At 34.8% G+C, this 27,669-nt stretch overlaps 1 protein-coding gene across 1 annotated transcript in view; it reads left to right on the top strand.

Annotated features, from left to right (window-relative positions):
• MDGA2 (MAM domain containing glycosylphosphatidylinositol anchor 2) overlaps window positions 1-27,669 on the top strand; it is an 879,614-nt gene that overhangs the window by 805,718 nt on the left and 46,227 nt on the right. The window contains exon 11 of the mRNA XM_059182014.1: window positions 19,985-20,162. Coding sequence (XP_059037997.1) covers window positions 19,985-20,162 — 178 coding nt within the window. The remainder of the gene's footprint in view (window positions 1-19,984; window positions 20,163-27,669) is intronic.

Here is a 27,669-nt window from a genome sequence, read left to right as displayed (position 1 = left end):
TTCTTTGAAAAAAAATGGATCGTATTTTGATAGGGATTGCATTAAATGTGTAGATTGCTTTAGGTAGCATAAACATTTTCACAGGATTTATTCTTCCAATCCATGAGCATTTCCATTTCTTTTGTGTCTTCCTCAATTTCTTTTATGAGTACTTTATAGTTTTCTGAGTACTGATTCTTTTCCTCTTTGGTTAAGTTTATTCCCATGTATCTTATGGTTTTGGGTGCAATTTTCAACAGGCTCGACTTCTTAAATTCTCTTTCTTCTGTCTTGCTGTTGGTGTATAGAAATGTAACTGATTTCTGTGCATTGATTTTTATATTCTGCCACTTTACTGAATTCCTGTATGAGTTCACGCAGTTTTGCAGTGGATTCTTTTGGGTTTTCCACATAAAATATCATGTTATCTGCAAAGACAGAGTTTGACTTCTTCTTTGCCAGTTTGGATGCCTTTAATTTCATTTTGTTGTCTGATTGTTGAGGCTAGGACTTCTAGTACTATCTTGAAAAGCAGTGGTGATAATGGACATCCCTGCTGTGATCCTGACCTTAAGGGAAAAGCTCTCAGTTTTTCCCCAATGAGAATGATATTCACTATGGTTTTTCATAGATGGCTTTGATGATATTGAGGTATATACCCTCTATCCCTACACTGTCAAGAGTTTTGATCAAGAAAGAATGCTGTACTTTGTTAAATGCTTTTTCAGCATCCATTGAGAGTATCATATGATTCTTGTTCTCTCCTTTATTAAGGTATTGTATCACATTGATTGATTTGTGGATACAACCTTGCAGCCCAGGAATAGATCCCACTTGGTCATTGTGAATAATTCTTTTAATGTACTGTTGGATCCTATTTGCTATGATTTTGGTGAGAATTTTTGCGTCTGTGTTCATCAAGGATATTGGTCTGTAATTCTCCATTTTGGTGGAGTTTTTGTCTGGTTTTGGGATCAAGGTAATGCTGGCCTTATAAAATGAGTTTGGAAGTTTTCTTTCCATTTCTATATTTTAGAACAGTTTCAGGAGAAGAGGTGTTAATTCTTCTTTCAGTGTTTGGTAGAATTCCCCTGGGAAGCCGTCTGGCCCTGGGCTCTGTTTTGTTGGGAGATTTTTGATGACTGCTTCAATCTCCTTACTGGTTGTGGGTCTGTTCAGGTTATCTATTTCTTCCTGGTTCAGTTTTGGTAGTTTAAACTTCTCTAGGAATGCATCCATTTCTTCCAGACTGTCATATTTGCTGGCATATTGTTGCTCATAATATGTTCTTACAATTGTTTGTATTTCTTTGGTGTTGGTTGTGATCTCTCCTCTTCCATTCATGATTGTATTAATTTGGGTCCTTTCTCTTTTCTTTTTGATAAGTCTGGCCGGGGGTTATCATTCTTATTAATTCTTTCAAAGAATAAGCTTCTAATTTCATTGATCTGTTCTACTGTTCTTTTGTTTTCTATATTATTGACTTCTGCTCTGATCTTTATGATTTCTCTTCTCCTGCTGGTTTAGGCTTTCTTTGCTGTTCTTTCTCCAGCTCATTTTGATGTAGGGTTAGGTTGTGGTTTTGAGACCTTTCTTGTTTCTTGAGAAAGGCTTTTTTTAAGCTCTAGCACTGAGCCTGGGTCATCAAAGGGAAGGTGTAAACATGGCTTTTTAAAAAAGATTTTATTTATTTGTCCCGGAGAGAAAGAGGGATGAAGCGGGAGAGAACATGAGAACAGGCAGGGGAGCAGTAGGCAGAGGAAGAAGTAGGCGCCCTGCTAAGCAGGGAACCTGATATGGAGCTAGATTCCAGGATCTTGGGATCTTGACCCGAGCCCTCAGGCAGCGGCTTAACCTATTGAGCCACTCAGGTGTCCCTAAACATGACACCCTGAGTGGCTGGGAAAGCTAGAGACAATTGCCGATTGTTGAAATAGCATTTACAATGGTAGAGAAGGATGGAATAAGAGATTTTGGTTTATTTTCTTCACTGTGTTATCTGCAATGCCTAGAACTATGGCACATGGTTGTAGTACATTACTAAATTATTGCACATGGATACAATTGTTGTGTAATAGTTTAGCTGGACATTAACTCTAGGTTTTGTTTTGTTTTGCTTTTTCCTTTCCTTACAGCTTAAAAATATTGCTTTCATTGGCTTTTGTATGCATTGGTGCTATAGAGAAGCATGATGTTAATGTGATTTTCCATCTTTTATCATTGAATAATCCTTGCTTGCTAGAGGCTTCCAATATTTTTTCTTTGATATTTTTAAGTTTTACTGTAACTAAAGTGTGTTTGTGTGTGTGTCTTTTTCCCACCTTTATATATAGCTTCAGTGATTTCAAAATCTTTTCAAGATGGAGTCATTTTAAATTAAGGAAAAAAAACTTTTATTTTGAAACAATTATAGATTCATGAGATGTTACACAGAAACATATAGGGTAGGTCCATAAACCACTCCTCAAGGCCATTGCCAAGCCATAGTCTCACACAAATAGGGTATATTGTCTAAGCCTAGAAATTGACATTTATATAATCCATGGAGTTTAATGTGAATTCAGCAGGAATACAGTCACTCGTTTGCCTCTCAGTGAAACCATTTTTACTCTTATTCTGGAAATGCTTTGTCATATATAATTATTTTTTGAAGAAAGAATAGGGAGGAAAGAAAATATTCCGGTTATCAATATGCCTGCAACTGTTGTTATCCATTCCCAACCTGTTATACCTGGTGTGTTTAATTTTTGGATTCTTGGTAGAAAAAGCCTGAATAGTGATCAATCCATAACAATAATAAAGGGCAGGAGAGAAAACAAATTACGTGCTAAGCTATCTCCTCTTTGTGGCATGACCTTTTTTCCATTAGGGTCATGCTTGAGGTTACCCAATGATCTAGGGTAGCTGCTATAGTTTGAGACATCACGGCTGAATCACATACCATAGTGAGGTAAAGATAAAGATATAAAATTAAAATCCTTAAAAAAACAACAAATGAATAAAAGCCCTTCTTAGTTGATTAAACTTTCTTTACTAGTCTTCCCAGAACCCCCCCTGGCATTTCTACCTCGATCTCATTGGCAAGGATTCAGTCACATGACCACTTTTTGCTTAAAGGGAGGCTCAGAAACATAGTCCCCCGTAAAAGCTGGGTTTGCTTGCTAAAGAGCCAGGGGACTGGAAATGGGTTAGAAAGTAGCATTTCCAGTGTCACGGCTCTATTTCTTTCACTAAGAAAAGTATTGTGTCTCATTGGCCATAAAATCACTAGAAAATAAGACTTTATGTATAAGAAAATTTTAAAACTAAATTTTCTCTGACTCAGAAAAAAACTGCACAGTTTGAAATATTTTTATATTATATATTATATAATTTTTATATTGTAATTTATAGTTTAAATTATATTTAAACTATTTTAATATGTTTTATATGATACTTCGATATTATTGTCCACTCACCCTTCCAGTCTCAATTTAACACTGATATAATATAAAAAGAAATTACTCCGCTAGGTTCCTCATTGTTACTGTTTTTTGTCCTAATGAGTTTGACTGAATAAATAAATGTATCAGTCAATGAAGTTGCATAATGTTTCCCATGAAAAGAGAATATTATTGACTTTTTAAAAATCCAAAATATAGTAAGATATGCTAATCTTTATTGATACATCTATGTAAGCATTGCTTTTCTTACTGTTTTTTCTTCTAAGCCTTTAATTTTAGAATATTTTGATGGTTAAGACTTTTTATCATTGCCAATGATTGAATTAAAACTGTAACAGCAATACATTTAAATTTTTATATCATTATTTTCTATTATATAAAGTTTATTAAAAACATATTAACCTGAGGCTTCTCCTAGAGTGTCAGATTGATTGCCCAAGTGGATATCTATTTAAGTTGTATCAAGCTAAAATAGTCTCAGAAAACTTAGAATATATTCATAGGGATATTATAGATTTCAACTAAGCTGAACCAAATAATTAGTCAAAGCACATACTGTGTGCTCAATAATGTTAGCTATTATTTTAAACAATATTATAAAAGAGTAATCCCTTAGTTCATTTAAGCAGGAAAATAAGATTAAATTACTTTGGTGGCAATATGTAGGATGGGTGGGATTCAGAACTTACTAGAAGCAAGGAATGCAGATAAAAGAAGTTGTTGATGAGATATGGAAAGTCAGGTAACATTTATAGGATCAAAATGTAAAACTATTAGTAATAAACTCAGGACATAGCAGAAGTAAAATATCTTATAGATGTAAAGCAGCACACCAGGTTATCCCCAAAAATAATTGAAGGAAGTGACCTGATCCCCTTATATCAAAGAAATGCCAAAATGAAATGCCAGAATCAAAACCCTAAATACTGATGTATTTGTATATTCTAGAAACAGTAACTTATGAAGAAAGATGCTGACTAAGCTGCTTAATTCTTGTTTAGGTTGAAATTTATAAGGAATTAATCTTTAGGCTGAGGTGTCCTTTCACCTGCTGATCCAAGCATGGCAAGAAAATAATTAGACTGTGTTATTTCCAAACTTGATAGAAAACCAGTTTTTCTTCTGTAGTAATTTATCATTACCTGCTAAAGAATGATTATTTTTACTGTCATATGTGGTCTTTTGGGTGGTTCTCAATGTTGATGTTTTTGTTTTAACACATGAAAGTAATAAGTTCATGGTGGAGGGGCTATGCCCGTAATACACACAAATCCTTTCCTGAGGCAATATGAAATCCCCTGTCACTTAATATAACAGTTATGACCACAGAACTCAGCCCAACCAGGCATACTTTTACTGGAGTCCTGGAACAAAATTCAAAAGCAGAACCTGCATTCTCTTAAACTGCCAGGACTCACAAAATCAAAAGCTTTCTGTATGACTAACCATTCTCCTAAAGATAGATTCATTATCTTAAATCTATCATTCATTGTTATGTAATGCAATTCAACATAATTAAGCCCTCCACAGTGTAAAAGTCCTTTATCCCTTTTCTAAGGGAACGTGAATAAAGTGGACTTTGGTCAGAAAAATTTGTGAAAGCAACACATTTAATATAATATTTAATAAATAATATAATAATAGGAAGTGGAGAATAGTGATTAGGATTAGCAAAGTAGCCTTAAAATTGGACAATATTGAATTTCTGTATCATCTCTTGCTTCTTACTAGCTATGTGTCCTGGGAAAGTATCAGTTCTTTAAGTTTCCTTGACTAAGGAAATAAGGATAAGAATACTAACCTCACTGGATTTTTATTAAAATTAAATGAAAACTAACGTGTAGAATATTCAGTGCAATACCTGGAAATGGTGAGTCTTCAAAAAGTCCTCAGAAAGTTGGTAGCTTTTTTTTTTTTAACTTTTCTTGGTAGACAAAAATATTTTGAGTATTCCCAAATGTCATCCCAAACTGTAATTGCATAAATGGTTGAAAATTAATCAAATGCACTTTGGAAGGATCAGCTTTCCTGGTGCCTGGGGGTTGAATTAAGGGATATACTATGCAGAAGTTACCATGTAGGCACCCTACTGACCAAGGTCACAGTGAATGGGAGGGATCCTATTTTAATATGATTTGTGCGAAAAATACATTAGAGAATCCTTAAATAACCTTAATCTTTGCAATTAATTTCTTAATTTCTATATAAAGAACACTGTGGTTGTCAGGTTTCCTCCTAGAAATTTAATTATACTATTGAAATATGAATGTACTGTAACTGCATTTTTTATATTTGAAAGTGAATATTACTTCATGTTCCTTAAATGAAGTTTATACTCCATTTTTAACAAAGTTTGCTGCTTATGTCTTGAAAATTCATGTTTTTCATAATGGGACATTTCCCCTCGGGTAAAGATATATTAGCCTGACTGTGACCAAACTAACAATTTTTCTGAGTCAGAACCACCTGTATTCAGTTCCCCTACACAATAACATATGTGCTTGTTTAAGCCTACATAGGAAATTTATCAAACATTCACCTTTTGTTCCATTTTTACCTTAAAAATTTTATTATAATTATATTATAAAGAGAAAAAGGTTCATTATCAAAAAGTGCCCAATAATCAGGGAAAGCTTTGGGTGAAATTGTTTTGACAAAATTGTGGTTATTGGAATTATACATAACTTCTATTATTTAAACCAAAATAACTCTTTTTTAATAAACTGAAGAAAGATCATTTAATTATTGCATTAAGATTTACCTAAACTTGACCTTCATATGCTCTATCCATTTTACATAAAATCTTTTAAACTCTACCAATCACAAGTCTAAACTCTGTTATTCAATATTTATTGAAGTTATGAAGTTATGAAGTTTATTGAGTTACTAAATAACTCCATAAAACGTAAAATAATACTTCCCTCCCTTCCCTTTCCTCCTCTCCCCTTCCCTTCTTTTTTCTTACTGAAGACTAGTTGACATACCATGTTACATTAGTTTCAGGTGTTTAACATAGTATTTGGAAAGCTCTATACAGTATGCTATTACCACAATTGTGTCTCCCATCTGTCACCATACAGTGCTCTTACAACACCATTGACTATATTTCCTGTGCTGTACCTTTCCTTCCTATGACTTATTCATTCCATACCTGGAGGCCTGTGCCTGTCAATCCCCTTCACCTATTTTGCCCATCCCCCTCCCTTCTGGCAACCACCAGTTTATTCTCTGTATTTATGGGTCGATTCCTGTTTGGGGTTAGAGAAAAAACATTACCTTTGATGAAGTCCCAGAACCTAAGTCAGGTTCGGTAGGGTGCAGAGGTTCGGAGCCGACGACTAAAGAAAGAATTCTTAAGACGTCGTTGGTGCAAAAGGTGATTTATTAGAGCATGGGGACAGGGCCCGTGGGCAGGCGGAGATGCAGCTGCCCCGGGGTTGTGAGGGTAGGCACGTTATATACCTTGCGGTTGGGGGGAGGTGGTGAAGGGATGGGAGATTTCAACAGAGTTCTCACATGTTAGGGAGGGCCTACAAGGTGCCGGGGGAAGGCCTTGCCCTTATGGCCTGATCAATGTCACCTTTAATGGATCAAGAAGATGTGGTATATATACACAATGGAATACTATGCAGCCATCAAAAGAAATGAAATCTTGCCATTTGCGACAACATGGATGGAACTAGGTCAGGCACTAACATCAAGATAGTTGGGGGATTCTTGGTGGGGTATTATGATCCTGCTATCATTTACATTCCCTTCTACCTCAGTCTCCTCCAGTTTATGGTGAGGAGGGAGACATTAGGGCTTCAGGAACTGAGAGTTATTTGCCTCTGGAAATTTGTGCTGTTGATAAGGTAACTTCCCTGTTTACGTCTCTAGGACATCTGTAGAGCAAGGGAGATTCCTGTTCTGCAGGATTGCGATCCCTGCAAGTTAACTATTTATTGTTTTATGGCAGTCAGGGGTGCCTGAGGAATGCTACACATATGGAGGGGAGCGGGTGAAGAGGGGGTGCAAGGCACCAGCTTTTGCTTTGTCCTCAGCTAGCCTCCTGCTCCCTCATCACCTTTATTCATGCAACTGAAGATAAATGTGTTCTGCAAAGTTAAAAAAACAAAGATGTTTCCTTGAGCACTCCCTAAAAAAAGTATTAGCAGTTATCTTTCAAATACCTTGTATGTTACAAATGCTCCAAAATGTTCTTGCAAGGGGTGAGAAAAGAAAGCTAGCAAGATTCATTTGAAAATTCAATCTGTTCTGTATCTTCTGAGATACCATATTTATTCTTTTTCTCTGCTCTTTTATTAGTTTACTTTTTGAGTTTTTATTTTTTGAAACAGTAAATCTACACAAGGTACTAGAATAGGTGAAAATAGAATAATATGGTTTGACATTTAATTAAAATTGAAAGTTAATTTAACTCATTGAATTACTTGGGATTAAATTAAATAACTATAATGTTTAGAACAGATAGTAGTCATTCATAAATATTAGATATTTAATAATATTCTCATGTAATTCTTCTAATATATTTTAAAAGCTTACATTGGAAATGTAAAGTTAAGTCACACAAAAGATGTATACTAAATAGTTAAGGCTGTATAAAATGCTAGTCTCTGTTTCAAACCCTTCACCAGAAACTAAATTTTTTTCAGAGAGCTAAAAGACCTTTTATTCAAAGTTCTAGTCTAATAGTTGTTTTATTTTTTCTGGAACTACATTTTTAACTTTAAGTCATAAAACCCTTAATAAAGTTAGAAAGTTTTTGGCTCGATTTTTCTTCTTCTATTTCTTCCATTTCTATGGTCATTGAGCAAGAATGTTTCATTTGGTTATCACTGAAGACTTTTTTCTATGTGCCTTATGTTTAGTTCTCATTTTTTTAATCATCCTTGAAATACATTTACAGTGTCTTTCATTTATACACCAGCGGTATTTTCCAGACTGCCAAATCTCCAGCTTACATCCCACATGAGCAGTGGTTCATTAGGTAGACAAGGAAATAAGAATTTAGCAAACTAAAAGACTAAACTTTACTGAAGCTGTGGACCCATTCAGTGCTTTCTTTACCCGAGAGTTATTTTGTTCTTTTCTTTGTTTTGTAATCGGGTTAACTATTATGGTAAGGAATATATATTAGAAAACCTGTAGGGAATCAAGACATTCAAAACTAAATGCCATGTCTTTCTAATCTCCCTTGACATTAGTTTATCATGTAAGTTAAAAACTTTGATTACTAAAGGACAGTTGGGAATTTGAAATATTAAGAAGTGAATTTTTAAAATTATTGTAATCTTTTTTAAATCAATTGCTCCATTATTATTTAATGTTACAAGAGAGGATGTTGAGGATATGGTCCATTAATGTGAAGATACTTTCCAAGAATGTGAAGACAAACCCACTAGCACAAATTTAAACAATGGCTAATGAGTTTTGAATTTATTTTAAAATTTAAGATAAAATCATAGATAAAAATCAAAGTAAAAAGAGTAGCCTTGAGAGCCTAAGCTTTAAATCAGATGGAAGTTGTGGTAGTGAAGTAAGCAGAAGGTGGGTTGAGAGAGAAAATTGTTCAATCCATGGGGTTCCAGGGTGGCTTAGTGGGTTAAAGCCTCTGCCTTCTGCTCAGGTCATGATCCCAGGGTCCTGGGATAGAGCCCCACATCAGGCTCTCTTCTCTGTGGGGAGCCTGCTTCCTCCTCTCTCTCTGCCTACTTGTGATCTCTGTCTGTCAAATAAATAAATAAAATCTTAAAAAAAAAAAAAAAGTGTTGAGTCCAAAGCCTTTATGTCAGGGACGAAAACAATGGAAGAAATTCCAGTGCAAATACACAGAATCCCCAGGCACAAGGAGTATTTTATAAAAGTAAGGGAAGAGCAATAGAGTAATTACATCTAAACTTTCCCTGAGAAAGGCACCTATAACCCACGGGAGTAGTTAAGGCTATGCTTGCCTCCCAGTGTGTAGCCCACAAAGAATGGCCTGGAAGCTCTGGGTCCTGGCAGGGTGAGCCCTGGAGTAGCACAATAGCCCAGACTGAGTCAGATTTTCAGGTCCCCGGGGCCTGGCTAGTCTTTTGCTTCATTGTGGTGCTGGAGAAGCAGTCAAGATTTACCAAACTTCTGAGGAAGGGCAGACAAAATGCTTAGACCCAAAGAACCTGTGATTTGCCAATGACACAGGCTGAATAGAAATATTGACCCAGAGACCAAGGCAGTTTCAAAGATATAAGCAAAATATGCTAGTAGAGGACAAGAAAGACCAAATAAACTTGACTAAGTCTGAGAGAAGATCAGTAGGAGATGGGATAATCTAAACAACAGGCATCCTCTCTGCTACCATGCCAGGGGCACTTACACTAGGAAGTGGGTTTAATTACCTCCCCAGGTAGTACTCAGTACTCTAAGTGATTGGGTTTGAAATCTGAGTTTATCAAGTGCAAATCTTAAACATATGAGTTTAACTTGAATTATCAAGAATCAGTTTCTCAAAAAAAAGAATTTTTCATCATTGGAATGAGGTAAACAAAATTCAATTTTAGAAATGTAAATAATATTCAATTTCTAGAACAAATTATGAAAACTGCACTTTCTTTAATTGCTAGTGAATGTAGCTTTCTAATACTCCTCAATTATATGCTGTAACATTATTCTGAACCCCACCCTTTGGAATCAGATTTCCCAGATATTGTATAGTGGTTAGTTGTCCTATTACCAGTTAATATAATATCAAAGGAACTTTTTTTTAAAACTTTATTTATTTATTTATTTGACAGAGAGAGACACACACACACATACACAGTGAAAGAAGGAACACAAGCAGGGGGAGTTGGAAAGGGAAAAGCAGGTTTTCCACGGAGCAGGGAGTTAAATGGGAGACTTGGATCATGAAGTGAAAGGCAGTTGCCCAACCACTGAGCCACCCAGATGCCTCAGGAATTTTTTTTTTTTTTTAAATCATGCAGAATCTCACTGCCTAAAACAGCTGTTCTTATTTTGTATAAGATTGTGGTTTTATACAACCACAATCATTTTGTTTATATTTTGCACTCTGCTACTTTAACTTTACATTATGTTAGATATTTTTCATGTTTTTCCATCCTCTTCAAAATTGGAACATTCATCATATTGGTAAATAATAGTTACTTAAATCACTTTCCTAAAAAGTTCTTAACCAGTTACTAACTGAGATCACTATTAAGTAGTATCTGTTATTTTGTTTATGGATAAATCTGAAATTAAAATATACATGAATATGTACATCACTTTGTTAAGTTATGAGAATATATCTTCAAGTCAGAAGATTTTAGTGTCACTATGGCTGTTACCGAATTTTACCAAATAAGATTACAATGAAGTACAATGCCATCTGTGCTGAAAGACAATACTGCTCTAATCCCTCAATTCTGTTTCCCTGCACCATTTTTCTAGTGTTGCATATTTGGAATCCATTATATGGTAGTTATTAAGATGAACTTGTCAGCATTTAGCCAATAGAAGTTATTTACCAGACAACGTTGTTTATACAGATACAGACCTTGCTCTGTGTAGATTTCTGTCAATTTGATGGCCACCACAGTTACATTATTAGCATTCTTAGAGTTCTGATTTAAACACGGATCTCTAACATAATGTAATAAGGAAAAAAAGAGTCTAATACTCGGTTTTTTACAATATTTACAAAGTTAACAATAATTATGGGATGGTGAGTGTTACAAGTCTCTTGAAACACAATAAATTCTCTAAGTGAGACACTAAAAAAATACATAATAAACAGGATCCCTACACACTTTCTAAAAAGCCTTTAATATTGTAGGGTGATATACACGGAGAGACAAAAACTATGTACTTGGCATTGACCGATTCCATTTGTAACAATGGAAATGCAATGAAAAGCAGTAGGTGTTTCCCACATATCTCAGAAGACAACCCATTATCTTCAGTCAGCAGATGCTGATGCAGTTTGTTGAAGGACTCCTTACAAATCAGTCAGCTGAAAGCTTCAGGCTAGCTTTCAAGCAAAGCTATCTAACTTTCACTAAACATGATTCAGTTAAGAAAAATCACTCTAGCTTCCAAAGACGAATGACAGACAAAAACTATTAAACACCTGTGTATCTAAAAGAATGTACTGTCACTTCCAAAGGCATTAATATCTTGAGCAAAGTTTGAAAAACCAAATATTTCAAGGGTGTTGAAAAGTGCCTCTAATTCAGGAGATTTCGTACTGAGTGTGAAAAGAGTAAGACTCAAATTTGTACTAATGAAGGAAGAAAAGACATGTAATTAAAGGATAAACATGGAGGCTTAAGTGGGTAGAAGAAGAATAAATGAAACAAGATGGGATTGGGAGGGAGACAAACCATAAGTGACTCTTAATCTCACAAAACAAACTGAGGGTTGCCGGGGGGAGGGGGTTTGGGAGAAGGGGTTGGGATTATGGACATTGGGGAGGGCATGTGATTTGGTGAGTGCTGTGAAGTGTGTAAACCTGGTGATTCACAGACCTGTACCCCTGGGGATAAAAATATATGTTTATAAAAAATAAAAAAATTATAAAAAAAAAAAGGATAAATATATACTACTATTCTCAGTAGAAAAAAGAAATAAGGTACATTTACTGCAACAGTATTTATTAACCCTTTAACCCCTAAGGTGTTACTAAAATAATAGTGTATCTTAAAGCCCAGGTCACCTTTATTGAGGCTATAAGGCATCTGGATTTTAACCCATCAAAACATTATCTTAGCTCGTTTAGATTCTGTGGGATGATCGTAAGAGTATAAGATTTAATGACTGTAATACCTGGGTTTTTAAATCAGCTGTTATTTTTACTAGTAATGTAGCTGGTAAACACAAATGGAAGTTTCCGATAAAATGGGTACATCAGTATCTTTCTTTTCTTTAAAAGATTTTTAGTTTATTTATTTGAGAGAGAAAGCACAGGCACAAGAAGGGGGGAGGGGCAGAGAGAGAAGCAGACTCCCTGCCCAGCAGGGAGCCCTGATGCCTGGCTTAATCCTAGGATGCTGAGATCACAACCTGAGCTGAGAGCAGACACTTAACCACTTAACGGGACTGAGGCACCCAGGCATCCCTATCAATATCTTTTTTACAGGTTACCTCAAAATAAATGGCATAAATATGTATATGTCTTATATTCAGTTGATATACTCTCTTTTCTCCTTTAGGTTCTCACACAGTATCTTTCACTGGAGTTCATTATCATGCTGAAAGAGCTTTATGTCAAAAAAAAAAAAAAAAAAAAAAAAAAAAAAAAGGAAGAGAGAGCAGCTTTCCCCTCCTTAGCCACATTTCAGAATTCATTGCAGATTTCTACTTACAGGAGCTAATTTTATTCCTTTTAAAACTTAAAAAAAAAAATTGTGTTTTTATTTTTCCTTCTGTAACTTTTTCAACAATAGCATTTTAGCTATCTTCTGTGGTAAAAACATTAAACCACAGCTTTTAATAAAATGCTTCACTGTATGGAGATTTCTAGTTTCTGGGGCCATCCCCTAAATTATTTGAGAGGAATGTATCCCCTAGGAAAAGTAAAAGTTAAATGGAAAGTTAAAAAAACCTTGATAAGAATTTAACACATTGCTTTCATATGAACATGTGTATGGGGTACACTTACAATTAGGGTGCCACATTCTGTGAGGGTTTTGTGGTATTACCTCCAAACAGTGGATTGTTGTTGCATTTTCTTTTGTGTATGTGCAAATACTGCATTTAATTTCACATTTTAATGTTTTGCACAGCTCGCTGAGATATAATATGAAATATTTAATTGCTTATTCTTCAACTGCTGAAGTAGATACTTTCATTACAGCTTTAAAATTAAAGACTTGGAACCAAAGTTATTGCTTTTTTAATACACATATGAAGTTATGTACTCTAGAGTTTGTAGTAAGTAACAACATCATTGTATCTGCCAACTAAAATTACTTGAGGAGAGCATCTCATTATAACAACAGAATACCTACAATCCTCCCTGCGGATGCACTACAAATATTGGGTGGTTTTGAACTTATATTAACATCCAGAAAAGTTCACCTTGATTAAACTTGCTTGTTCTTAGATAATAGTTAAATGTCAAATCATTCTGTATGTATTTTTGTGAATTTAAACTACTTTTATCTATATTCTGAAATAAAAGTCCTTTGCCTTTAGTTAAAAATCTAAAAGCAATGAAGGAAATTGTCACTTACATTCTATTAACTTATAGAATACTTGGCCTCCAGAACTAATAGGAACTTTGTAGTCTCTAGTACCAACTAAGCCTGAGTAAAATGCTTTCTGAGCGATTGGGATTTTTGTCCATTTTTACCCTTACATGTAAATTCAGTGATTTTATGTGGTTATTGCTAAGTTAAGTTGGATTTCCTGCTTCACTCCTTGAAGGCCATTTAGAAATACACTACATGCTAGAATTTAATCTGATCACATCTTTATCACGTTAATGATCAGACACTGCAGGTATAAAAATTATTAAGAAATTATTTCTGGCTTATAATCTATATGCAAAAAAATACTTTAAGTATATTATAACTAAATAAATAAAGGCTCTGGTTAAAAAAAAAATAAGGGAGGCATAAATTCTGGAGAAACAAGGAAAAAGTGATGAGTGAAAGAGTCATTTTGTGTGTATAAACAAATTTTACAGTTGCTACTCTTTGGCTACATCACCTTAAAAGAGTTATGCTAACTTCTCTCTGCCTCAGTTTCCTTGTCTGCAAAACAAGGCTAGTATTAGTTCCTACTTACTAGGGGTTGTGCTAGATTAAATATAGTAAGTATAATAGAGTTAACATAGTGCTTGGTACATATATACAGATATAGTGGGGTTTTGTTTTTGTTTTTGTTTTTGTTTTTATTATGTTTTTAACTTAAAGATGCAAGTTAGACAGTCATCAATGTAGAGGTGTTAGAAGAAGCTACTAGTATCAGTGAGGTGGTCTAACAACACTGAGCTGCGCCTCACCAAATGTAGCTCAAGGACCATCCGCATCTCAATGGTCTTGTAGGGAACGTGGGTGGCTCAGTAGTGGAAGTGTCTGACTCTGGATTTTGGCTCAGGAGCATGGGGCTCCGTGCTGGGAGTGGAACCTGCTTAAGATTCTCTCTTTCCCTCTCCCTCTGTCCCTACACATCCTTCTCTCCCTCTCGAAAAAAATGTAAAAATAAAAAGTGAATTGCCTGGTGTCCCTGGGTGGCTCAGTGGGTTAAGCATCAACTCTAAATAGAGTGAAGTCCTTTGTTTACCCCTCACAACGGCATCTTCTTTTGGTGCTCTCTTAACCCACCCGACCGGTATTTTCAACTTAGTATTTACTAAGTTTTGCATTTTTTTATATCCAATGCATATCTATGCATCCCTCTTCAAAATACATACTTTGAATTTAATTTTTATAATATGCCTGTTTCAAAATTAAGTTTAGCTCAATATCACTTTTGTGAAATTTGTCCGTGATGATACATATAGTTTAGGTTCATTTTTCATGCTCTATTTTGTATTACATTTTATTATTTTATCTCTTATTGAGGTTTAGATCATTTTCTGTACTTTCTATGCCATGAATATTTCTGTTTGCATGTGTACAAATGCAAGAGCTTATCTGTTCTCATTGTAATATTGTTTTTATTGCCAAATTGCTCTTCAGTTTACATACTCATCAAGGCTGTATTTTTAGAAGACAATTTCCCACGGATGTCTTGCTTTTTTGCATATCATGTACACAGAAGCCCTGTCTTTTTATTCCAGCCTATCTTCCCAAGGTCATTTGTAGCACAAGCATCCTTAGAAAACAGAGATATTGTTTCCCTTTAGAGCAAGGAAAGTCTGTTTAACATCCAGTATAATAAATGTTTCCCTCTTCGGTGATGCCTGAGCAGGTTTTGTTACTGTCCGTCATAAAATACTAAGATTTATTTTTTTTTAAGTTTTTATTTAAATTCCAGTTAGTTAACACACAGTAGAATGAGAGTTTCAGGTATACAACATAGTGGTTCCACACTTTCATACAACCCCAGTGCTCATCACAAGTGCCTCCTTAATCCTTATCATTTTGTAAACCCATCTCCGCCTCCCCGCCCATCCCCCACACTCCTTCCCTGTCCCTTCTGGTAACCAACAGTTTGTTCTCTAGAGTTTGGAGTCAGTTTCTTGGTTTGAAGCTGAAGAATATTATGCTAAATGAAATAAGTCAGTCAGAGAAGCCCAAATACCCTCTATCTCTCATACCTCTCATAGGTGGAATTTAAGAAACAAAACAAATGAGCAAAGGGGGAAAGAGAGAGAGATACTAAGCTTTTTTTTTTTTTTTTTTTTTTTTTTTTGCTATTCTTAAAGATTTTATTTATTTATTTGACAGACAGAGATCACAAGTAGGCAGAGAGGCAGGCAGAGAGAGAGGGGGAAAGCAGGTTCCACATGGAGCAGAGAGCCCAAGCAGAGCTCGATCCCAGGACCCTGAGGTCACGACCTGAGCCAAAGGCAGAGACTTTAACCCTCTGAGCTACTCAGGCGCCCCAATACTAAGCTTTTTTTAAGCTCAGCATCCCTCAGCTGTGATACAAACGCAAGGCATGTACAAAATCCATGTGGGCCCTTGTGCGTCCCCCATGCAGGACTTAGGAGACAAGGGGAAACCAATGTGAATGTCAAGATTCTGCTGTATGCTGTGCCCTGAGTCCATTTCTTTGACCTAGCTGTCTCTAGTCTTCTGCTAGTCTCTGTAGCACTGTTGTAAGCTAACTCCTTAGCTTAAGGGGAGTCAGGTCTTACCCATCCTCCCACTCCTCTCACCCTCCCTGTTCTTGACATGTATAAAAATTCTCATTGTTGTCTATCTATGTCAAACTTTAATATTGTCATTTTACAAGTTTTTGTTTATCTGATGATAGGAAATGGTATTATGATTTTAATTTCCATTATCTTGGTTCACGGTGAGACTGCACCTTTTCTTTAATTAGTTATTGGGGTTTCTGCATCTATGAAATACCTATTCCTATGAGTCTGATGTTTCTCTTGGATTATTTTTCTTACTGAGTTAAGAGAGTATTAATATGATCATGTTCTAAATATCTTCCTCAAACATCTGCCTTGATTTTTGCTGTTTAGTGGGGAGCACTGATGAGAAGTTTTTCTACCAAAATTTTTAATTTAGTATTAATGTCAAATTTAAGATTGACTATTTTATCAATCTTTTTCCTTTACTAATTGTGCTTTTCTAATCTGCTTAAGAAAGCAGTATCTTACTTGAAGTCATAATGACATACTTCTGTATTTTTTCTAAGTAGTTTGATTTTTGCTTTTTATTAAATTTAAGTCTTATTTGATATTCATGAGATTTTTCATTTTTTTTTAAATATGGTATTCATTCATTTGAGAGAGGTGGAGAGAGTGTGCCTGCAAAGGGGCAGAGGGAGAGGGAGAAGAAGACTCCCAGTTGAGCAGGGAGCCTGATGTTGGGTTCAATCCCAGGACCCTGGGATCATGACCTGAGCTGAAGGCATATGCTTAACCAACTGAGCCACCCAAGTGCCCCTTTCTGAGACTTTTTCTATGTTTTTTCCATATACATAACCAGTTGGATGATAAATCTTTCTCTGTCTTCTATGTGAACAACCCCACAAATATGGATATGGGCTTTCTGTTTTATTCTATAATTTTATTTATCATTTCTCAATCCTGTGGTAATTGCATATATTTGAGATTTACATATCCAGAATTGTAAGAGATTAGGCTTTATAATTAAGACCTACTCACCCTCAGAAAACAAGCAAATATATAAATATATGAAAAATATGTATGTACATTTAATTATATACTATATATGTGTATATATATTACCAGGTAAAAATGGAAGGCAAAAATGGAAACACAAAGTATTTTAATTGGAATATCCCACCCAAATTGCTTTTGCCTTCAGCTGCTCACCAACCCAGACAAACGTAGAGTCTTATAGTTTGGTAGTGGTGATCAAACAGAAATCAAAATCCAAGGTCTGCCTAAAACAAGGGATCATCTCCACTTTAATCTGTGAAATGAAAGTAAAAGTGAACCATATTGTTGATGTGCTTAGGAACATGTCAGAAACAAAAGTCTATCTCTAAAGGAATATAACGGTGCCCTCGGTAACAGAGAACCCCCAGTAATAGTATTTTTAGTCATGTAATCAACACACATGTTAAAAATTAAAAAATACAGAGAAAGGTGCCAAAACAAGGATACTTCAGATATAAAAATATAAGGCAACTATACTTATACTACTTATATGAATAAAACTGAAAATGTATACAAATAAAAGAAAATATGAAGTGGCCCAAAAGATTTTTTTGAAAACTACATTTTTCTGGAGTAGTTGTAGGCTCATAGTAGTATTGAGCAGAAAGTACAATGATTTCGCATATACCCCCAACCCCAGCACTTGTGTAGCCTCTAGCAGTAACAACATCCTCCAACAAAGGTACATTTGTTACAACTGTTGAACCTACACTGATCCATTATTATCAAGCAAAGTCCATAATTTACATTAGTGTTCATTCTTGATGTTTTATGTTACATAGTTTATAATTATCTATATCCACCATGATATCATTATATGGAGTAGTTTCACTGTCCCCAGAATTGTTTGTGCTCAGCTTCTATATCTCTTCCTCCCCCCACTCCTGGCAACCACTTATCATTTTATTATCTCCATAGTTTTACCTTCTTCAGAATGTCATGTAGTTGGAACCATACATTATACCACCTTTTCAGATTGGTTTCTTTCAATGAGTATATGCATTTAAGTTTGCTCTATGTCTTTTCATGTCTTAATAACTCATTTCTCTTTAGCACATGTGAAATCCCATTGTCTGGTTGTAGCATTGTTTATTTGTCTCTTCGTCTACTAAAGGACAGCTTTGTAAGTCTTGTCTTACAAGACTTTGTCTTAGACTTTGTAAGTCTAAGTCTTGCCTATTATGAAAAAGCTAGTATAGACATCCATTCATGGGCAGATTTTTGTGCCAACCTAGGTTTTCAGCCCCTTTAGGTAAATACCAAGGGACATAATTGCTTGATTATATGGTACAGGTGTGTTTAGTTTTGTGAATAAAAACAAAGCAAAACAAAACCCAAACTATCCTCCAAATTGGCTATATCATTTTTGCATTCCCATTAGCAGTGAATGAAAGTTACTTTTGCTCTACAAACCCACCAACATTTGGTATTGCCAGTGTTCTGGATTTTGACTATTTTAATAGGTGTACAGTGGCATCTCATTGTTTTAATTTGTATTTCTATGATAACATACAATATGGAGCATCTTTTCTGTTATGATCCATGTTCCATTTTTTAATTGGGTTATTTATTTTCTTATTGTTGAATTTTGAGAGATCTTTATATATTTTGGATGTGTCTTTTACAAATATATTCTCCCAGTCTGTGCTTTTCCTCCAATTCTCTTGATACTATCATCATTAGAAGTTTTTAATTCAAAGAAGTCCAGCTTCTCAACTATTTCTTTCATGGATTGTACTGTTGGTATTGTATCTTCAAAGTTATTGCCAAACCACAGTCATCCAGTTTTTCTCCTATGTTATCTTCTGGTAGGTTTGTAGTTTTATGTTTTATATGTAGTCTGTGATCATTTCCAACTAAATCTCATGAAAAGTACAACGTTTGGATTTAGATTCAGTATTTTGCATGTGGATGCCCAGTGTTCCATTGCAGGTTGCTAAAATACTATTTTGTGCCACTGTATTATCTTGGCTTGTTTGTCAAAGATCAGTTGACTATAAAGAAGATATGGTATATATATCTTCAGAATGTTAATTCAGCCATAAAAGAGAATGAAATCTTGCCATTTGCAATGACAGGGATGGAGCTAGAGTGTATTATGCTAAGTGAAATAAGTCAGTCAGAGAAAGACAAATACCACATGATTTCACTCATATGTGGAATTTAGGAGTCAAAATGAACAAGCAAGGACAAAAAGAGAGGGGTGAACCAGGAAACAGACCCTTAACTATGGAGAACAAACTGTTACAGTTGGGGAGGTTGGTGGGAGGATGGGTTAAATAGGCGATGGGGATTAAAGAAGGCATTTGGCATGATGAGCACCAGGTGATGTATGGAAGTCCGGAATCACTGTATTGTACACCTGAAACTAATACTACATTTTATGTTAACTAACTGGAATTTAAATAAAAACTTAAGAAAAGAATACAATAGTAGTTAAAACATATATCTCTTCAAATCTTCAGTTTGAGACGGTAGTCGAAACTATTGTTTTATCCTCTGACTCTTAATAAAATAGCATATTAAATCTGTTTAATCAGCCAAACTACTCAGTGATAATTTGGTAGTTATCTGCAAACATCTGCATGGAAACATCTACAGAATTTGTTGCTTATTATAGAAACTTGAACTTTAATAAAATATATCCACATAATGTAATGTACTTATTTAATAAAATTTCAGAATGCTTTCTCACCCATTTTGTTAGAACACAGTAAGTATCTCTGAAAAAAATATTGGGGATGTTACTACATAATTCTTTTGATTTCAGGCTGGACAGCAGCGTTGGTGGGAACAGGAGATTAAAATAAATGGAAATATTCAAAAAGGAGAACTAATTACATATAACTTGACAGAGCTAATTAAACCAGAGGCTTATGAAGTCCGGCTAACTCCTCTCACCAAATTTGGTGAAGGAGATTCAACAATTCGTGTCATTAAATATAGCGGTAAGTAGTCTTTTAAAGTATTTATTTGCATATTCAACTGTCTGGAATATGTATATTGCAGTTATCTATTAAAGTTAGAAAAAACTAACATTTGGAATATTGATTTTCAGGGTCATCAGCCAAGTGACAGAAAAATAAAAACAAAACAAAACACCCAGCAAACAAGCAAACAAACCCATAGAACTTAATCATTATAAATTATATTTGATATAAATATAGAAATATAGAATGATGTTTTAGTTAACATTGAATCAATGTGATAATGTCAACAATGTCCCTTGATCCTTTATCCCATGCTATGACACAGTAATTCTGCATATTTTTTCAAATTCTTAATGTCTTTAAAATTTACATCATTAAGAAGTTAGCAAATGGGAGCGCCTGGGTGACTAAGTGGGTTAAGCCTCTGCCTTCGGCTCAAGTCATGATCTTAGGGTCCTGGGATCAAGCCCCACATCGGGCTCTCTGCTCAGTGGGGAGCCTGTTTCCCCTTCTCTCTCTGCCTGCCTCTCTGCCTTGTGATCTCTCTCTCTCTGCCAAAAAAATAAATAAAATCTTTAAAAAAAAAGTTAGCAAATGTTATCAAAACTTGCTTTTTAATTGATAGAGTTGATTTTTAAAGCATTTTTAAATTTACAAAAAAACAAGCAGGAAGTAGAGCTTCTATGCATTTCCTTTCCCCCAACAGCTTCCCATATTATTAACATCTTTCTTTAGAAAAATGCCATGCAAAATATTGAATCTAAATACAAACTTTATACTTTTCATGACATATAACTGAAAATGGATCACAGATCTACATGTGAAACATAAAACTATTAAACTACTAGAAGATAAAGAATACTGACATACTGTTATTAAAGCAAGTAGTTTACATTATTATTATGTTGTACTGTTATATGAATTGTGATAAGTTGGTATTATTTATTCACCATTACAGTGTCATACAGAATAGCTTCACTGCCCTAAAGATCCCCTTACTTACTCAGCCAACCATGTCCCCTCCAAACCTGACAATCACTAATCTTTTAATTGTCTGTTGTTTGCTTTTTCTAGAATGTTGTATAATACAGATAATGGAGCAAATAGGTTTTTCAAACTAACTTATTAATTTAACAATATGCCTTTAAGGTTTTTCCCATGTCTGGGGCTTGATAGTTCATTTCTTTTGATTCTTTAATGTCCCATTGTATAGATGTATTGCAGCTTGTTGAAGTACATTCTAGTTTTTTTTTTTTAGTCATTTTTTTTAGATTGCTAATGTTAAAAACACCTAAATGTATGTGAGTATGTTTGTGTGTGTGTGTTAGTGAAACAGATTAATATTTTATCAATTGAAATTTATGAGAATTATTTCAGTTGAAATTTATGATATTCATGACTACCTCTAGAATTGTCAGTATATTTTTCAGGGTTGAATGAATCATTGGCAAAATATTTCATATTTATTTCATTACTTTAGTGAATTATTACTCTCTTTATCATTGATCACCAGGGCTTGATTTTCAAAAATAATAGAATGTGTTTTTTTACAGTTGGAGTTCTCCATTCAGTTGTTTGTTTATTTATTTATTTATTTATTTATATTTTTTCAGTGTTCCAAAATTCATTGTCACACCCAGTGCTCCATGCAATAAGTACCCTCCTTAGTATCCATCACCAGGCTCACCCAACCCTCTACCCCCCACAAAAACCCTCAATTTGCTCAGAGTCCACAGTCTTTCATGGTTTGACTTCCTTTCTGATTTCCCCCAATTCACTTTTCCTTTCCTTCTCCTAATGTCCTCCATGTTATTTCTTATGTTTTACAAGTAAGTAAAACCATATGATAATTGATTTTCTCTGCTTGACTTATTTCACTCAGCATAATCTCCTCCAGTCCCACCCATGTTGATACAAAAGTTGGGTATTCATCCTTTCTGATGGCTGAATAATATTCTGTTGTATATATGGACCACATCTTCTTTATCCATTTGTCTGTTTAAGGGTATCTTGGCTCTTTCCACAGTTTGGTGATTGTGAACTTTGCTGCTGCTGTGAACATATGGCCCTTCTTATCACTACATCTGTATCTTTGGGGTAAATACTTAGTAGTGCAATTGCAGGGTCATAGGGTAGCTCTATTTTTAATTTCTTAAGGAATTTCCACACTGTTTTCCAAAGTGGCTGCACCAACTTGCATTCCCACCAACAGTGTAAGAGGATTCCCCTTTCTCCACAACCTCTCCAACACTTGTCGTTTACTGTCTTGTTAATCTTTGCCATTCTAAGTGGTGTAAGGTGGTATCTCAGTGTGGTTTTGATTTGAATTTCCCTGATGGCTAATGACGATGATCATTTTTTCATGGTTCTGTTAGCCATTTATATGTCTTCCTTGGAGAAGTGTCTGTTCATTTGAATGATGATCTGTCTTTTGGGTGTTAAGTTTGAGGAGTTCTTTATAGATCTTGGGTAACAGTCCTTTGTCTGTAGTGTCATTTGCAAATATCTTCTCCCATTCCAAGGGCTGCCTCTTTGTTTTGTTGACTGTTTTCTTCACTGTGCAGAAGCTTTTGATCTTGATGAAGTCCCAAAAGTTCATTTTCGCTTTTGTTTGCCTGGTTTGGGGATCAAGGTAATGCTGGCTTCATAGAAAGAATCTGGAAGTTTTCCTTTTGTTTCTATTTTTTGAAACAGCTTCAGGAGAATAGGTATTCTTTTTTGAATGTTTGGTAAATTCCCCAGGGAATCTATCAGGTCCTGGACTCTTGTTTTTTGGGGAGGTTTTTGATCACAGTTTCAATCTTGTTACTAAATATTGGTCTATTCCGGTTGTTAATTTCTTCCTTTTTCAGTCTTGGAAGTTTATAGATTTCCAGAAATGCATCCATTTCTTCTACGTTGCTTAACTTTTTGGCATATAACTGTTGATAAAAACTTCCGATGGTTGTTTCTGTTTCCTTGGTGTTAGTTGTGATCTCTCCCCTTTCATTCATAATTTTATTAATTTGGGTACTCTCTCTTTTCTTTTGGGTTAGCTTGGCCAGTGATTTTTCGATCTTATTAATTCTTTCAAAGAACCAGCTTCTAGTTTCTGATGTGTTCTACTGTATCTCTGGTTTCTAACTCATTGATCTCTGCTCTAATTTTAATTATTTCCCTTCTTGTGCTTGGAGTTGGCTTAATTTGTTAATTTTCAAGCTCTTTCTTTATTTTTTTTAAAGATTTTATTTATTTATTTGACAGAGAGAGATCACAAGTAGACGGAGAGGCAGGCAGAGAGAGAGAGAGGGAAGCAGACTCCCTGCTGAGCAGAGAGCCCAATGTGGGACTCGATCCTAGGGGCCTGAGATCATGACCTGAACCGAAGGCAGCAGCCTAACCCACTGAGCCGCCCAGGCGCCCGAATTTTCCAGTTCTTTAATGTGTAAAGAGAGTTGGTGTTTTCAGGATTTTCCAGTTTTTTTTTAGTGGGGCTTGGATGGCTATGTATTTTCCCCTTAGCACCGCCTTTGCCATATCCCATAGGTTTTGGACCAATGTGTCTTTATTCTCATTAGTTTCCATGAATTGTTTAAGTTATTCTTTGATTTCCTGGTTGATCCAAACATTCTTGAGCAAGATGGTCTTTAGTTTCCAAGTGTTTGAATTCCTTCCAAACTTTTTCTTGTGTTTGAGTTCCAGTTTCAAATCCTTGAGGTCTGAGAATATGCAGGATATTATCCCAGTCTTTTGGTATTGGTTGAGACCTGATTTGTGATCCATATGTGATATATTCTGGAGTAAGTTCCATGTGTGCTCAAGAAGAATGACTATTGTGTTGTTTTAGGGTAGAATGTTCTGTATATACCTATGAGGTCCATCTGGTCCTATGTGTCATTCAAAGCACTTGTTTCTTTGTTGATTTTCTGCTTAGATGATCTGTCTGTTGCTGAGAGTGGCATGTTAAGATCCCCTATAATTAGTATATTCTTATCAATATGATTCTTTATTTTGATTAACAATTGACTTATGCAGTTGACTGCTCCCATGTTGGAGGCATAAATATTTACAATTGTTAGATCTTCTTGGTGGATAGACCCTTTAAGTATGATATAGTGTCCTTCTGTATCTCTGACTACAGTCTTTAGCTTAAAATCAAAGTTATCTTATATGAGAATCGCTATACCAGCTTTCTTTTGAGGCCCTTTGGCATAAAAGATGGTTCTTCATCCCTTCATTTTCATTCTAGATGTATCTTTAGGTTCAAAATGTGTCTCTTATAGACAGCATATGGACAGGTCCTGTCATTTTATATAGCCTGCAACCCTTTGCCATTTTATGAGAGCATTTAGGCCATTCACATTGAAAGTGATTATTGAAAGATAAGTTTTTATTGACTTCATGTTTCCTTTCAAGTCCTTGTTTCTATAGATTCTCTCTGTGAATTTCTGTTCCATGTCAAGCTTAGATTCTTCTTTTATAGAACCCCCCCCCCCCCTTAATATTTCTTGTAGTGCTGACTTGGTGGTCACATGATCTTTTAAACCTTGCCAGTCTTGGAAGCTCTTTATCTCTCCATCCATTCTGAATGTCAGCCTTGCTGGTTAAAGTGTTCTTGGCTGCATGTTCTTCTCATTTAGTGCCCTGAATATGTCTTGCCAGCCCATTCTGCCTTGCCATATTTCTGTGGACAGGTCTGACATTATTCTGATGGTCCTCCCTCTGTACGTAAGGAATCTCTTCCCCCTAGCTACCCATAAGACATCTCTGAATTTAAGACTCCTGAATTTCACAATAATGTGCCTGGAGATCTTTCTACCCTTGTTGATCTTGGGGGGTGTTCTTTCTGCCTCTAAAACATGAACATTTGATCCATTCCCCAAATTAGGGAGATTTTCATCTAGATTTGTTCAGCAATATCTTCTAGTTCTTTTTCTCTCCCTCCACCCCCTCAGGGATCCCAATAATTCGACAGTAGAACCCTTTGTGGCATCATTTATTTCCCTAATTCTGTGTTCATGGCTTCTGAGCTGTTTGTTTCAACCCACCTACTGATCCTTCTTTTCTATCAATTTGTCTTCTAGATCACTAATTCGATCTTCTGCCTCATTTACCCTAGCTGTTAGAATATTTAGATTAGATTGGATCTCACTGATAGCATTTTTAAGTTCTGCCAGATCAGCTCTCACTTCCACGCTTAGAGATTCTATGTTGCCCTAATGGTCTTCTCCACCCTAACCATTGCCTGGATAACTGTTACCCTGAATTCTATTTCTGACATATTGTTTATGTCCATATCCAATAGTTCTGTGGCAGAGGTCACAGTCTCTGAATTTTTCCTCTGTTGGGTGTTCCTCCTCCTAGTCATTTTGGTGAGAAGTGGCTGTGGGGATGTATAGCTGAATATATCAACCATGATCCAGGCAAAGTGCATCTTCTGCCCCTGCAGAGATCCATAAGTATATAATCTTATATCTCAGGCTGATTTCATGGGTGTTCAGAGTGTTCTGGTCATTATTTAGTTCAATTCAGGGGACCCATTGAAGCAGGGTCTCCTACTCCTCCACCATCTTGCACCTCCTTTGAGTTCTTCATTCAGTTAACATTAACATGTTTTTCCTACTTAAAAGGGAAACTGAATACTATCAAAAGTAAAAAATATAGTGAAATTAATAACGTTCAATAGAGTTGTTTTTCATATGAAATCACTTATTTTCACTTTCTTCTCATCCTCTAGATATATTCAATTTTCATTAAAAATATGATATATAGTGTAGACTAGAATATTGATACCAGATCATGGATATAAAAGCATGAGAATAACTATCTTTTTCTTGAATATGGGCCTTTAAAAATACTCACTTGTAAAAGTATTAGAATCACTGCACACCTTTTCTTAAATGTGGTTTATATCATTTTTTAAATGATATAAAGATTACTATTTAATAGCAATGAATAAAATTTAATGACAGTAACAATTGCTATTCCATAATTACCCCTATGATTCCATTGGGCACACAATTAGATAGCATCTCAATATATTTTTCTTTCTAAAGTTTTAGTTTTATATGTTTTATAAAATATTAATTATTATGTCTTCTTATCTAAGTTTCATGCTCCCTGCCCCTAAGTTATAAAAATGTAGACAACTCAAATGAGGATTAGAAACAATGAATATCCAATCCTTAAAAAAAGAAAAAAAAAAAAAGAAGATATTAGGACCTGAAAGTTTTCAGTGTCCTGTAGATTTATACATCTATGAAATGACAGACTCTGAATAGAACTGGGGCTGATTGACCCCTTCATAGCAAGAGGATCCATGTTGCTTTCCTATGTTTAGAAATTATATGACTTTCCTCAAAGAGAAATAGAGGGAAAAAAAATTATAAGCTCAGTAGTTTTACTCAAAACTCTGAGGTAGCAGAGTAAAATGAAAATAGATCTGGAAAATAGATATTATGGTAGTTTCAGCTTTAATTATCTTTACATTCTTAGGCATACTTTAAAAAATCTTAAAACGGTTTAATTAAAATTAAATTTTAATAAAATTTTTATTTAAACTTCTTTATAATAAAGATTTGAGTGAGGTTTACTTAAATGGTATCTAGATATTTATGAAAAATTACACACAAAAGTTCAATTGTAAAAAGAAAAAAAATGGGCTCACTGAAATATTTAGAATTTAGAAAGGAAGTTTCCACTACTTACAGTGAATCTAATGAGTAGTAATATTGTAGCAGAAGACTCGATTAAAATCAGTGTGGTCAGAGATTAATGTACACTTGATCTTAGCCATAAAGGCCGAGAAGCGATAGAGGTTAACTCTACGTATGACATATTTTTTTAGGAAATAATTAGAATTCAAAGATGCTTACTTCTTGTAAGATAATATATGGACGGTTTAAAGTTTCGTATCATTTCATATCATTTATAATTTTCAAATTATAATATATTGATCTCTTACAAGAAAAATTTATTCTTTTTTCTCCACTTTAGTCAAACTAGTAGATACATATATCCCTTCTCTACTTAGATATTTCATAATTGACAATAGGGAAACAGAATCAGAAAACAAAGTAATAGGAATTTCTATATTCTGTAAGAAATAGTAAAAATATTTCATTGAAAAAGTAACTCACTTTGTTAAAGTTAATTCAATGTACTAATGTAACAATTACTATGAACATCCTTTGTGCAGTGTATGCATTTTTTACTATCATACTTCATTTGTTAAGTCCAAGTTTAACAAAAGTGGTTAATAGAAAGCACTAGGAATTAACAACAGAGCAAACAAACTTCTGCAAGTTAGATTAGCTGTCTATTATAATCCTGGGAAACCTCAACGATCTTTACTTCATCCAGAATGAAATTTTCTCTCAAAGTGATAAATAAGTAATCATTATACACAGATACCATTTTGTCTGTTAGATTAGATATATTTTTGTTGTTGTTTCAGTAAAATGGAAAGTATTCATTCCTCTTCATGTAGAAGTCAATTGTCACTTGTAAACACAGGTTCTTTTAGATAAATATGTCTTCTAGGGCA

Source organism: Mustela lutreola, chromosome 7 (assembly GCF_030435805.1).
Source record: "Mustela lutreola isolate mMusLut2 chromosome 7, mMusLut2.pri, whole genome shotgun sequence".
NCBI classification, from domain to species: Eukaryota; Metazoa; Chordata; class Mammalia; order Carnivora; family Mustelidae; genus Mustela; species Mustela lutreola.
This window is presented reverse-complemented; position numbering and strand designations above follow the sequence as displayed.